At 40.9% G+C, this 13,268-nt stretch overlaps 1 protein-coding gene across 1 annotated transcript in view; it reads left to right on the forward strand.

Moving 5' to 3' along the window:
• Positions 1-402: 402 nt before the first annotated feature.
• Positions 403-13,268, forward strand: part of LOC132871762 (protein APCDD1-like) — a 28,226-nt gene continuing 15,360 nt past the window's right edge. The window contains exons 1-2 of the mRNA XM_060906249.1: positions 403-818; positions 12,803-12,986. Coding sequence (XP_060762232.1) covers positions 752-818; positions 12,803-12,986 — 251 coding nt within the window. The 5' untranslated portion in view covers positions 403-751. The remainder of the gene's footprint in view (positions 819-12,802; positions 12,987-13,268) is intronic.

Below are 13,268 nucleotides of genomic sequence, written 5' to 3' on the forward strand. Positions count from 1 at the left end.
AGCTGGACAAAAGCATCGATAATTGTGGAATGGTGTCGATAACTGGACAAAGGCGTCGATAATTGTGGAACGATGTCGATAACTGGACAAAGGCTTCGATAATTGTGGAACGGTGTCACATGATCTGATACGCTAAGTAATCGAGTAAGTATTCATGCACAATTTACGTACTGAAAGTCTTTTCTACTTTTGCAGCGGCCAAATAGATCGTTAAGGTGTCGATAATTGTAGCCGCCGCTCTAGTACTCCTCTGCTTCGAACAGTCGAGTATGTTGGATCCTTCTCTGATTGGTGAATCAAACGAATCAACCCTCACATGATTCGATTCACTCATAGCATAATAGTAGTCTATGTTCCAAAGAGTCGGATCAGTACAGTGAATCGGAACTCTTGTCACTAGTAAAAGGCTCTGGTTTTAGAGCTCAGCCTCCAGTGGTGATGGCGAACCTGGAGCTGAAAGCTCACTAAAGGAAGTTGTCTTTGAGCTCATCTCATCCTGGTACAATGCCCTGGGTCTGCTCGGTGGTCTGACGACTCCACACACTCACAACACCGACACGGTTCATCGGCTTCTGGGCTGGAGGACGAGCCGACTCTTCACCCGCCACGGACCGGTTCATCAGGCGACTCGGAGATCCGGAGGCTCCCTCTGAACCCGCACAGTCTCCAGCGGTTTCTCTGAAGTCTGGATGTGTTTTTGCGCGTTTTGATTTGCAGCACTGAACTACCGAAAGCACTGCATGAAGACGCCATGAGGGTGTGCGTTCCAGGCTGCAGGAGAATGGACTCCACTCTAACACTGCTGCTGCTGCTGCTTGGTGAGTCTCAGCCACTCATTCATGTTTTCAGTGTTACTAAACATGCTCTCATAATAACCAACACTTATCAGTCCAGGCTTCCTAAACGGGTTCCCAGAGGTTCAGATCCCCAGAGGGACAGAGCAAAAACCCTTTCGGGTGCTTCAGTACACAGCAACTTCATACAGGATCACTTCCACAAATGTGCACATTGTAAATGTCAGTGTGTATGCACAAATAAATCTGAAAACTGCTCACTTGAGTGTGTGTTTAAGAGATCTGATTAAACCTTTTATCATATCTGATCATATATTTCATATATCAGATATAAGGGGCAGCATGTTTCATCCACTCACACTGCTTGAACAGAAGATTCAGACATTTTTATTCCATATTATCAATAAGACTAAAGTTGTAGTCAGGATTCAGGTTTTTCTTTTCTTTTTTATTAGTTCATTCTCAGTTTATTCGTAAGGAATATTTCACACAACAGCTAACCTTGGAGTCTCTATAATCCAAAGAGTGTTTGAGAAATGGCACATCTGTGATGCTTCTTTCTTTCTTTCTTTCTTTCTTTCTTTCTTTCTTTCTTTCTTTCTGTAACAACAAACAATTATAGGTTATATACATTTCCTCTTCTTCAAATCCCATAGTCGACCAGATTCTTCAGAATTAACTATTTTTGCTGAAAATGTGCCACCATGTCATAACTCGCATCATAAACCAGTGTACATCTGTAATATATAAAGTAACGCTAATTTTGAATGTTTGTCGACGATATGCAAACCGGCTCATGAAGCCATATCATCAAAACATGTTACACACTTGGTGCGTAATTTTATTCTACATGATCTTCAGTTGTTACCTCGGCCAACTTTGCTGGTGGAGGTTATGTTTACACCTCCGTTTGTTTGTTTGTCTGTTCCCAACGTAACTCAAAAAGTACTGAACGGATTTGGATGAAATTTTGAGGAAAAGTGGACCATGGGCCAAAGAATACTTGATCAGATTTTGATGCAAATCCAGATATGTATGTTGATCCAGGATTTTTTTTTTTTTTTGTTCCCAACGTACCTCAAAAAATAGTGAACGGATTTGGATGAAATTTGGTGTACAGCCTTAGTATTATCCTAGGTTCAAGTTTTGATGTTGATGATATGTAGCTTGGTGAAGGTATACACTCTACCGAGTGCTTCTAGTTCATTCCTTATTTTTATTGCACGCTCTAGATGTTGTGCAAATTTACTGATATTAGTCTGCATGCGTGGTACAGTGGTTCGCACTGTCGCCTCACAGCAAGAAGGTTCTGGGTTCAAGCCCAGTAGCTGACGGGGGCTTTTCTGTGTGGAGGTTGCATGTTCTCCTTGTGTCTGCATGGGTTTCCTTTCCTCTCACAGTCCAAAGACATTTCCAGGTTAGGCTAACTGGCTACTCTAAATTATCCATAGGTGTGGATGTGTGTGTCGGGGGCGATTTCTCAGAGACAACAAGGGAAGCCGAGCTTCCCCTAAAATTCTCTCCCCAAACTGCGGCATCTATGACGTTGAATTCTCATTAAAACAATAACTTGCATAACATAATATATGCCTAAGATTGTATTTACGTTCATAACTATCCTGTAACTTATTTGAGTGATGTCTGACGAACTTGCAGTTCGCTACGAGAATCACCTTTGCTGCCAGGCTGTAACCAGCGTTGCCAGATACTGCTGACGTTTTCCAGCCAAAATATGTTCAAAACCCGCCAAAATGCACTTAAAACCGCCCAATCTGGCAACACTGGCTGTAACCTTTCTTATTTCAATGGGCTCTATGCGCTGGCAGCCGGGTTTCCGTTGCAGTCTATGAAAGGGCTCTGAACAGCCAATTTCGGCTAGTTGTTATTGGTTAAAATCGACAAAATCGTCACTTCCAGGGAAGCCGGGCTTCTCTGGGACTAAACGAGACAGTGGGAGGGGCAAGAAGCCTGGCTGATGAAGGATTATTGGAAGTAGTGTTTGAAAGACATGAGGAGGGCGGGCTCTGTACTTTGGCGTTGGCGAGGAACACGGTAAGCGCATGATCAGAAAGTGTAGTCGTGTGCCAAAGTGCTGTCCGAATTTCTTTTCATATAAACGTTTCTTCTCATTGATGTCTCTGTACATTACTCTGTAAATAAATGTAAATATTACTCGTTGTGCTCCGTTAACTTTCATCCATTCTATCAGTTTGATCATTCGTGAATTCACTCGTTTATTTCATTTGTAGTTCAATCTGGTTGTAGGCTAGCTTGAGCCTTATTGGGATCTGCAGTGCTAGCTGCTAACAGAAATTGGTGAAGTCTCTGGAAAGCACAACCAGGTAGTATGACAGGGTCACAGACCATTTTCTGGAAAAGGAGCGGAGGGCAGAATTTGTGTATAAATAGTGTTCATGTTCATGAATCTGAAGTGTGTATATTGTTCAGTAATGTTAAGAGAATGGTGGGCTCTGTGTTATAGGTTATACCTGGGTATGATATTCAAGGTTCTGTGTGTTGCATAGCCTACCTGGTTATGAATTTCCAGACTGTGTTGCAGAAGATGTTCAAGGATGTGTTGCACAGCTGGGTGTTGTGTTAAAGACTCTGTGTTGCATATCAGGGTATGATGTTCAAGGCTCTTCGTTGAATAGCCAGTGATTTTTGGATGTTTGATATTTTTGATTAAGGATATGAGGCACTAGCCTGGCAAGCCAGACTATAACATGAAATGTACAAGCAAAAATACTTTCTGCCACTAGGTAGGGTTGTCTAGTTCACTATGCTAATGGGGCACACCTTTCTATGCTTTGATATCCGGCCTACAGGTTTTACGATGAATGCGTAAAATGGGCTTCCCCTGTTTTAAAAACCAGCAGCCGCCACTGGTGTGTGTGAATGGTTGTTTCCCAAACCTGGAAATGGGAGAGTTGTGGCAGGAAGGGCAATTGGTGTAAAATTATGCTCCAATTAATATGACATGTGGATCAATAGTAGGGTCCACATGGCAGTGACCCCACACACATAAGTGGGGTAAGCTGGAAGAAGTGAGTGAGTCTTCACATGCATGTTTGTTTTCTATAGGATCCATTCGGCAAATGTGGTCAATCTGAAGAGGAACAATTTTTGAAAATGTAATCACCTGTTGTTTGGAAAGATTACATTTTTGGTTTGTCATTTCACAGTGGGGGGGAAGCTGATGAAAATTGAACTTTTGGTCTTGATTCTGTCCCGAATGGTGCTTTAAGTTTTTGAGTTCCTTCTTGAAGTCTGCACTTTGGTGATGATGAGGGGGTGTGAGTGATCACACCTACAAATTTAAATGGCGCATCATGACATAATCAGCTGATTGCACGTAGCAGTTCTTTCTAAAAGTTTATAAATGTGTAGGCTATACAGAAACAGTACACATATACAGTATCAGGTAACTGATCACACTCTGTGCAATCAATTTCACATAATATGTTGCTTGATAGCATGTTTTAATGTTGCTGCCTTAGCCTTGCACTCCCTCTTAACAAATCATCTGCAGTGATTGAGTCTTCTGATAATTGCCGCAGGTTTTGGGTCATATCCCGTTGCTGTGTCTGCTTCAGCAAGGACACACAGAGGGCGCTCACGAGCACCTTCTGGTCCTGGAGTCCTCTCCTGTCCTGAGTGTTTTCTCTGCTCCGAAAACACCTGTTTCGGTTAATCAGCTAATTACCAGCACTTACTAAGTTGAAATGGGTGTGTTAGAGCAGAGAAAAGACCAAATGTGCTGGACAGGGTGCATCACTGACTTTCTTCAGCATCGCTTTCTCTTTTCTCTCACGTTTATAAGAACAAAGTGTCCGTACTATGGAAGTTCAGTAGGGAGATTATGTTTAAATCATTTCTTCTCAGAGGAAGGGAAGGCAGTAAAGTGCACTCCCTCAGGCTTTTGGTTAGATGAGGGTCATTCTGGAGTTGAAGGCTTCACTTTAGCGCTCTGTGATGCTGGCCTGGCATGGAGGGGGAACACAGATTACTGCACTGCCCCTGACCAGTTCCATCTGCTAGAAATGACAGCCGGAGGCCAAGCATTCAACTCGCACTTCAAATGGGGCCCAGAGATTAAAAAAAAGTGATATTTTCAAATCCACTTAACTCTCGAGTGTGTTTAAAGGAGTCTAACATTCAATTAAGTGGCACGTTATTGCAGCGTTTCCTGGCACCCATAAAACTGCCGATGTCAGGCTGGATTAGAGTGTACTGTAAATTTATGGGGGGGAAAACCTCAGGATAAGGTCGAAGAGAAACCAAAGGAGCAGTTTCGAGCTCGGCTTGATGTTATGCAGAGACGTTTTTTTTTTTTCTGCACATTGACACTAAAGCTGTGAACTCCGGCACGACAGACTAATATGCAAACTAATCTGGCTGTTGGCACGTGCAGTTAGCAAATCTCAATTAAAAAAAAAGTATAAAGTAACATTAATCAAGTACAAAAGCCATGAAAATTTTCAGTCCAAATCTAATTAGACACGAAGCAAAACAGACATAATGCAATGTAACATAATACATACACTTGCTCCTGTTTTTTCTTTTTCCTGTGGATACATAAAACGTGTGTGTGTAACTTGTATTGACACAGGACTAATAAAAAGGTATCTTGAGAGAAGGCAATCAAAAACAGACTGTCCCTCAGACATGCATGGAGACATGATAAAATGCTTTAGAAGAGACTCAGCATGTCACCGAAGTCCTAGATTTCTCTCTCGAGTTACGGTCGATTCTGGAGCTCATCCGTCTTTTTGTCAGCCGTCCCAGAACCGTTAGCTCACTGATGGGATCCGTCCAACTGGAAATGTTCTTGGTGGTTAAAGCATGGGGAACTGAGTGGGTGCTTTGAATTAGAGCTTGGGAAAAAGTGGTTATGGGCCTCAGGCTGGAGTAGAATGGGCTATTTGGCTTCCAGGCATGGAGGTTTGACAATTAACCTCGTATGAAGGATTTTAAAAAGCAGATTTCTTAAGTGAAAGCAGAAAAATAGGCCAGGTCAAGCACCATCTCATTTGCGATGCACTAGTAACGTTTAAGGGTACAGTAGACAAAGACTGGCAGCATACTCATGCATGGGAATTATAATGACGACATGTCCAGTCATGCCCTTTCTCTGTACCCAGGCTGCAGGACGCCAGTAGGTCGTAAAGGCCCTCTGTGGGTCTCTCCATGGTTCAGGGCCACTGTATATTTATACTGTAGGTTTTGGCATGCTTTCATAATGCTGGTGATCTTATGAGAGGATGATCCTGTTTATTCCAATAGCTCATCACTGTCCTGGCTTTATTCTGTCCATCAAGTTTCATGCAATACCAAATTTACATTCATCTGTCGAAGGATCTGTTCCAGCTTCAAGTGAGCTTGGTTCAGATTTTTCATGAGTCTCTGGATATAAACATAAAATCAAATTTGATCAACCTTTGGATCAGTAGCAAGGTTTTCTGTTAAAAATGCTGTGAATAAAAAAAATCCGAGGTCTTCCTTGAAAAAATGGCAAATGTGCAACTCCATGATAAGGCCAAGGTGCTAACGTGCCATTAGAAAATCTCCCAAAAGCAGACATGTCAGATTGCCTTTTCATGTTATCGCAGTGTGTTTACATAATAGAAGCCTTCCGGGTTTTGCCGTGGCCAACTTCTCTACAGTGGTTTCAGGTATCACGGTTTAGAATTATTCACTTGGCAGGCTTGGTGAGGGGGAGTAGGTGCAGGTGCAAATGGAGCCGGTATGTCCTCAGGGTGGAGAGAGAGACAGACAGACAGACAGACAGACAGACAGACAGACAGACGTGGGAATGTGCCAGATGCAAAGACTGTAGTACACTGATATGAGACCTGAAAGAGGTTTTCATGGGCTTGTTGGTCAGCTGGGTCAAGATTCTGCTCACACCTTTATCAACTCTCAAAACACTTTGGATAAACTACTGTTACTTTGTCCTCACTGGTCAAAGTGCTGTTCACTGTCTATGAAAAAATATGTTTCTAGAGCCCTGTCTGAATGGGATTAGTTTAGCTGTGGTAATTACATATAATCTAAAAACTTTTGTGATTTTTATTAGCTCATCCGGCTATAGGCCAGGTTATGCAATCACGTGTCGTCCGTCCGTCGTCCATCCACAATTTACAAAAATCGCTACTCCTCCTACAGGATTGATCGGATTTTGATCAAACTCCTGTACAATGTTCCCCAGGTGGGTGTGCATAAAAGTCAAGATTGTGGTGCCACCTTTCATATGTACAATTTTATGGGCGTCTGAAATTTTTGGGTGACTCCTCACATTAAACACTACTTCTCATAAACTGCTGGGACGTTTTCATTGAAACTCATCCAGAAGACTCTAAAGACATTCCAACAAGAGTTGTTCACCAGGTGGCACCACCTGCCATGGATGCGGTTACACAGGGGTCATATGCAATTTCATGAAAATCGCTACTCCTCCTACAGGATTGATTGATTGGATTTCAAACTCACACAAAACAACAATGGCCGGTATGAGCTACAGCCTCATTGAGGCTATTATTTTTATTTTTGATTGGCTACATGTTCTTGTGTCTGAAAAGATGATGCTGTCCTCTACCTACTAAAATCAACCTCTATAAATATCCCTACAAATTTACATGTTGGAAAAGATTCCATCATATCCTATATGCCTTTTTCTTAAGCATAGCAAGTGCTGGGTATTATTATTATTATTATTATTATTATTGTGTCTTACCTGAACTCAACCGAATCCTTATTGAAAGTGGTGAATAATAAAATATAAAGATAGTTAGCTACTGTGTTCCTAGCTAAAGGTATAGCTTACATGCATTTTTATTAGCATGTAACCAAAATTACATGAAAACAAGCTCTACTTTATAATAAAAGTGATGTAGAATGTAAGCATGTCACTCTTGGTGTGATGACAATCTGTACATGTCTGTAATCTGGACAGAGATATCTGATCTTGTATGAATCTGTCATAGTAATTAGAGACCCCCTGCCCTAACGATTCTTCATAGAGGTATAGAAAACCAAAGGAATCCAAAGAGTTCTAATAAATAAACTGTAGAATATGTATAATTTTAATAGCCGTAAAGAAGGTTTATTGTACGACTAACACTGACTACCAAAATTCTGAGCATTTCACTTTGCTAATAGTGCACTTATTACCAAGGTTATATAAGCAGTTGCGGTCAGAAGTTGTTGTTTTTTTTTTTTGGGGGGGGGGGGGGGGGATTTCTGAAATCAGAACAAGGTCAAAATTATACATACATCCACTTAGATTATTAATTCATTGGTGGTGAAAGTTTGAAAATGTCTTAACTTGCCAAGGTCTCTTAACTTCCTGTTAGTAATCATGATTGACTACAGCGAGTAGCATTTCTGTATCAACATAAAATGGTTTGTTTGACGAGTACAAGTTATTAGGAGGTCTAGCCACGTCACCAAGGTCTGGAAGAAAACCCAAACTGTCACCCTCAGCTGAGAGGAAATTGGTTCGGATGGTCAGGAACAACCCAGGAACCACCAAGCCTGGAACACCAGTGTCACTGTCTACAGTCAAGTGAGCGAGTTTTATATCGCCATGGACTGAGAGCCTTCCATCCAAGAAAGAAAACCCAGTTCCAAAATTGGCACCTTCAAGCTCAACTAAAGTTGCAGCTGACAACATGGACAAAGAAAAAGCCTTCTGGAGGAACATTTTATGGTCAGATAAGACAAAGATTAAGTTGTTTGGCCACAGTGAAAGAGCGGAGGTGTGTTTGGAGGAGTAAAGGTGAGGCTTTCAACCCCAAGAACACTGTACCAACTGTTAAGCAACAGTTAAGCATGGTTAAACATAACGGATGGAATAATGAAGAAGGAGGACTACCTCAGAATTCTTCAGCATGACCTCAAACTATCAGCTAGACAGCTGAAGCTTGGACATATTTGAGTGTTCCAACAGGGCAATGACCCCAAACACATCAAAGCTGGTTGTGGAATGGATAAATCAGGCTAAAATTAAGTTCTTGGAAAGGCCTTTCCAAAGTCCTGACTTCAACCCTATCAGAAATATGTGGACTGTGCTTAAAATTCAGGTCCATGCCAGGAAACCAACAAATTTAATTGATGAGTGGTCAAATATCCAACCAGGCTTCTGCCAGAAGCTTATTGATGGCTACCAAAAGTATCTGGTCAAGGTGAAACTTGCGAAGGGAATATTAGGTGTGCTGTATGTACAGTGATGCTTGAAAGTTTGTGAACCCTTTAGAATTTTTTATATTTCTGCATAAATATGACCTAAAACATCAGATTTTCACACAAGTCCTAAAAGTAGATAAAGAGAACCCAGTTATACAAATGAGATAAAAATATTATACTTGGTCATTTATTTATTGAGGAAAATGATCCAATATTACATATCTGTGAGTGACAAAAGTATGTGAACCTCTAAGATTAGCAGTTAATTTGAAGGTGAAATTAGAGTCAGGTGTTTTCAATCAATGGGATGACAATCAGGTGTGAGTGGGCACCCTGTTTTATTTAAAGAACAGGGATCTATCAAAGTCTGATCTTCACAACACGTTTGTGGAAGTGTATCATGGCACGAACAAAGGAGATTTCTGAGGACCTAAGAAAAAGCGTTGTTGATGCTCATCAGGCTGGAAAAGGTTACTAAACCATCCCTAAAGAGTTTGGACTTCACCAATCCACAGTCAGACAGATTATGTATAAATGGAGGAAATTCAAGACCATCGTTACCCTCCCCAGGAGTGGTAGACCAAAAAAGATCACTCCAAGAGCAAGTTGTGTAATAGTCAGCAAAAGGACCCCAGGGTAACTCCTAAGCAACTGAAGGCCTCTCTCACATTGGCTAATGTTCATGAGTCCACCATCAGGAGAACACTGAACAACAATGGTGTGCATGGCAGGGTTGCAAGGAGAAAGCCACTGCTCTCCAAAAAGAACATTGCTGCTCGTCTGCAGTTTGCTAAAGAGCACGTGGACAAGCCAGAAGGCTATTGGAAAAATATTTTGTGGACGGATGAGACCAAAATAGAACTTTTTGGTTTCAATGAGAAGCGTTATGTTTGGAGAAAGGAAAACACTGCATTCTAGCATAAGAACCTTATCCCATCTGTGAAACATGGTGGTGGTAGTATCATGGTTTGGGCCTGTTTTGCTGCATCTGGTCCAGGACGGTTTGCCATCATTGATGGAATAATGAATTCTGAATTATACCAGCGAATTCTAAAGGAAAATGTCAGGACATCTGTCCATGAACTGAATCTCAAGAGAAGATGGGTCATGCAATAAGACAACGACCCTAAGCACACAAGTCATTCTACCAAAGAATGGTTAAAGAAGAATAAAGTTCATGTTTTGGAATGGCCAAGTTAAAGTCCTGACCTTAATCCAATCGAAATGTGGTGGAAGGACCTGAAGTGAGCAGTTCATGTGAAGAAACCCACCAACATCCCAGAGTTGAAGCTGTTCTGTATGGAGGAATGGGCTAAAATTCCTCCAAGCCGGTGTGCAGGACTGATCAACAGTTACCGGAAACGTTTAGTTGCAGTTATTGCTGCACAAGGGGGGTCACACCAGATACTGAAGGCAAAGGTTCACATACTTTTGCCACTCACAGATATGTAATATTGGATCATTTTCCTCAATAAACAAATTACCAAGTATAATATTTTTTGTCTCATTTATTTAACTGGGTTCTCTTTATCTACTTTTAGGACTTATGTGAAAACCTGATGTTGTTTTAGGTCATATTTATGCAGAAATATAGAAAATTCTAAAGGGTTCACAAACTTTCAAGCACCACTGTATATTTTTGACCCTGTGTTAATTTCAGGAAACCCAAAGCAAATTAAACCTTGTGCACCAAATTCTGTTTTTTTTCCCATTAAAGATGTATGTTCCACAATGATTTTTCTGGAGAAAAAGAACAGTTTGAAGAAATCATTGGAAGCCCAATAGTTCCATGACCTTCATGTCCATGATAAATGTATGTAAACTTTTTAAATACTGTCCTTAACACAATCATTTCAGTAAGGTTAATATTAGCATCCATTCCTTTTTTGTTTTCCCTTTGCAGAACTTTGTATATTTCCAACACATTGCATATTTCCATAAATCATGCCTTTCAGTAACAAGGGGAGGAAGACAACTAAGACAGCTGCGTCCACAGCAGCCAAGCAGACCACACACCTGTAGCTTCTAATTTTGAAGTCATAAAATTTCTTACACATTTTCATTTTTATTGAATTATCCTCCCAGGCCGAGTGTGAACTGTTCTGCTACAACCATTATTTACAAGTCAGAGAATTACTGCAACATATAAGTGCAGTTTTAGCATTCAGCTACATCAGTTAGATGTAGTACTATATCTGAACTTTTTCACGATTTCAAGGTAACCATAGACTCTATGTGGCGAACCGTTACTATTAGAGCTGGGACTTGAGCTCAGCCAAAACTTAGCCAAACACCAAAAAAGCAATAGGGCAAAGGATTTTGCAAGGTAGTAGCAGCAGGCTGCCAGGTAGCTCCGTTGTGTGTAGTTATCAATGTTGATTTTAAAAGTAACTAAGTAAATTACACAGGAAAATGAATACTGAAGTCTGAGTGAAAAATGTTGTAGCGAGCGTGCAGCGTGGAAGAAGAGTCTGGAGACTGAAATCTTAGTTTCTCGGTTGTTAGCCTGTGCTACTTGCTCTTGATAGCACTGGCTTGACCGCTTTATTAGCATTCGCTAACACTACTGATGAATGCTACACCAGCTGGAAGGTGACTTCACTGCTGTGCTGATGGCGCCGACTCGCAGTTAAGCTAGCGTTGGCCTTCAAGAAGGCCTAGGGCGGTAAATTTTTTTTGGTCCCTCTCACTATAAATCAAAATCTGGTTGGTTGGTTGGTTGGTTGGTTGGTTGGTTAATTCATCTGTCACTTCTTACATAAACATACACTGCCATAGCCTTCTGTCTTGGCAATGAAGTCCTAACCAATGAGTGAGCCAGCTCTAAACTCTTCTCAGCCTGGAGACAACAAACAAAAAAAACTCATTGGATAACTCTATTTTCATGTTTTCAGGACAGTAACCCTTTCATTTCTGAAGCAAATTTGATAGAAAATGAGGCCAAATTAGAAGAAAAATAATTATAATGAAAGAATTAAAGAAATTAAATCTAACATTTGAAATGCTGATATGTTTGGGCCTTCTCTGAAGGCCTAGAAGGCCCTGACAGTTTCCCTCTGATATAATTAATAACCTAATAACTGATGGCTACAATTTTCACAACTCAATACTTTCCAACTCACATTTTCGAACCATCATGAGTGGGCTGTTTTGAAGGCTCCCAGTGGGAAATCAGTTTGTGCCAGTTTACTTAAGTAATCTATTGTTGAATTTCTTTCCATCTCATCCAAAAAAAACCCCCAAAAAACCAAAAGCTGGAACAGTAGTCATGTCAAACCCAAATTACATCTATCAGTGGTTCATCATGATCTGCCATTGATGGTTAGAACTGCTCTGAAGCTTGGAAAAGGATCAGGTCAGATTTTTCAAATCTTCAACTGTCCAGTTTTGGTGATCCTGTACCCATTGTGGCCTCAGATTCCTGTTCTTGGCTGACAGGAGTGGACCTGATGTGACCGTCTACTATTGTAGCTTATCCAGCTTTCTGGGATGTTTTTCTGCTCAATATACTTGTATAGAGTGGCTATTTGACTCAGCTAGTCTGATCATTCTCCTCAAACCTCTCTCATCAAGGTGTTTCTGCACTCTCCCAACGAACTGCTCATCACATGATGTATTTTGCACCATTTTGTGTAAACTCCAGCGACTACTGATCGTGCATGAAAATCCAGATCTTAATGAAGTCAGTATATAGTATCAAGTCGGTATCTCCTAATTAATAACCAGTGCTTTTATTTTATAGTCCTTAAAATTATAACCAAACATAATACAATATAGGCAGAGCGCTAAGCTTGTTCTTCATGTGGTTGTGTGTTGAGCAGGCTGGACAGTGGGCTCATCTCTGTATGTCGCAGACGGTCGATCACCTCGTCTGGCTCTGGAGAAGAGCTTGAGCTGGCCACCCAAAGACATGCAGTGCCAGCACATGCTAAAGCGTCTCCATAACGGAGCACGTGTTACCGTGCAGATGCCACCCAATATAGAGGGCAACTGGGTTTCCACCAGGTGAGCACATGACCTGAGATCAAAACTGATTCTGAATTGTAAGAGTGAAAAGTACTAAATATGAAAAGTGATGCTTTGTGCCATACAGGGAATGAAAAAAAATCCAAAAACAATGGATTAATTAAGGAATATCTAACCCATGTTGGCTTTCATTATTTGTTTGGAACAAATTTCCAACAAGTCAAAGACTTGAACATTATGTAATGGACAACATAAAGAGGTTCACTTAGCATTTTACCTTGAACGTTTGCTTATTCTGTGGAAATAATTTTAGAATACGAG

The sequence above is a fragment of the Neoarius graeffei genome, chromosome 23, assembly GCF_027579695.1.
Source record: "Neoarius graeffei isolate fNeoGra1 chromosome 23, fNeoGra1.pri, whole genome shotgun sequence".
Classification (NCBI taxonomy): Eukaryota; Metazoa; Chordata; class Actinopteri; order Siluriformes; family Ariidae; genus Neoarius; species Neoarius graeffei.